Source organism: Ipomoea triloba, chromosome 11 (assembly GCF_003576645.1).
Source record: "Ipomoea triloba cultivar NCNSP0323 chromosome 11, ASM357664v1".
In the NCBI taxonomy this organism is placed as follows: domain Eukaryota; kingdom Viridiplantae; phylum Streptophyta; class Magnoliopsida; order Solanales; family Convolvulaceae; genus Ipomoea; species Ipomoea triloba.
The window spans coordinates 22,825,425-22,826,383 of NC_044926.1; the positions used below are offsets into that span (position 1 = coordinate 22,825,425).

General features: G+C 34.4%; 1 protein-coding gene across 1 annotated transcript in view; it reads right to left on the reverse strand.

Annotated features, from left to right (window-relative positions):
• LOC115997319 (auxin efflux carrier component 5-like) overlaps positions 1 to 959 on the reverse strand; it is a 6,019-nt gene continuing 5,060 nt past the window's right edge. The window contains exon 6 of the mRNA XM_031236859.1: positions 1 to 293. Within this exon, the coding sequence (XP_031092719.1) occupies positions 221 to 293 (73 nt within the window). The 3' untranslated portion in view covers positions 1 to 220. The remainder of the gene's footprint in view (positions 294 to 959) is intronic.

Sequence of the window (959 nt, forward strand, 5' to 3'; positions counted from 1 at the left end):
AGTAATCAACCAAATACTGACTATGATTTTAATTCCAATGTGTAAACTCATGAACCAATGACACCATAAGTTATTTCCAAACCTTTTTCCTTTCCCCTAACAACAACATATTATTGATCAAGTACGAACTTAGTACAACGTGTCGCAAAAATTGAGTTCCTCACAGCTTAATCGCCTTCAGAAATTAAGCTAAGGGAGTATGGGAGAGAGCCAATTATGATCAATGCAGATACCCCAAGAATGCATAGTACCCAACTAATATTGGAAGTGACACAAGCATGCCGAATATAACCCTGGAAATGAAGCATAAACAATAGCAATTACATCAAAACTCGAAGGGTAAAATGGTTAATACACACATGTAGAGAGAGACTGAGAGAGATGAGAGGGGAGGGGATTTGGGGGGATTTTCGATGGACCATGATTACACAACTGTGTGAACCATGAATAAAATGAAAATATACATTTTTATATATTAAACGTAGAGAAAATTGAACTTTTCGTCCTTAAGTTATAGTGTAATTGTAGATCGAATTCGTTCCTAAGTTATCATTTGACGTTGCACTTTTCGTCACTTTACTAATAAAACATTAGGGATAAAATTTACAATTTTAGTATAGCTCAGAGACGAAAAGTGAGTCCGAAAGGATGAAAAGTGCAACACCAATGATAACTTAGGGACCAAAAGTAAGCATGACCAACACTTAGGAGTTAGGAACGAATTTTATAATTATCCTATAACTTAGAGACGAAAATTGCAATTTTCCCTTAAACGTATATTATTTATTTACTGAATATATATTATTTGATAGTGTACAAAATAATGTATCTTCAGTACTCAAATAATGTACCTTTAGTATATTAAAAACATACCTTTTATTAATGATCTATACAGCTGCGTGAATCATGATCCATATAAAATAATGATGGGGGAGGGGGGGGGGGGGGGGGGAGAAACA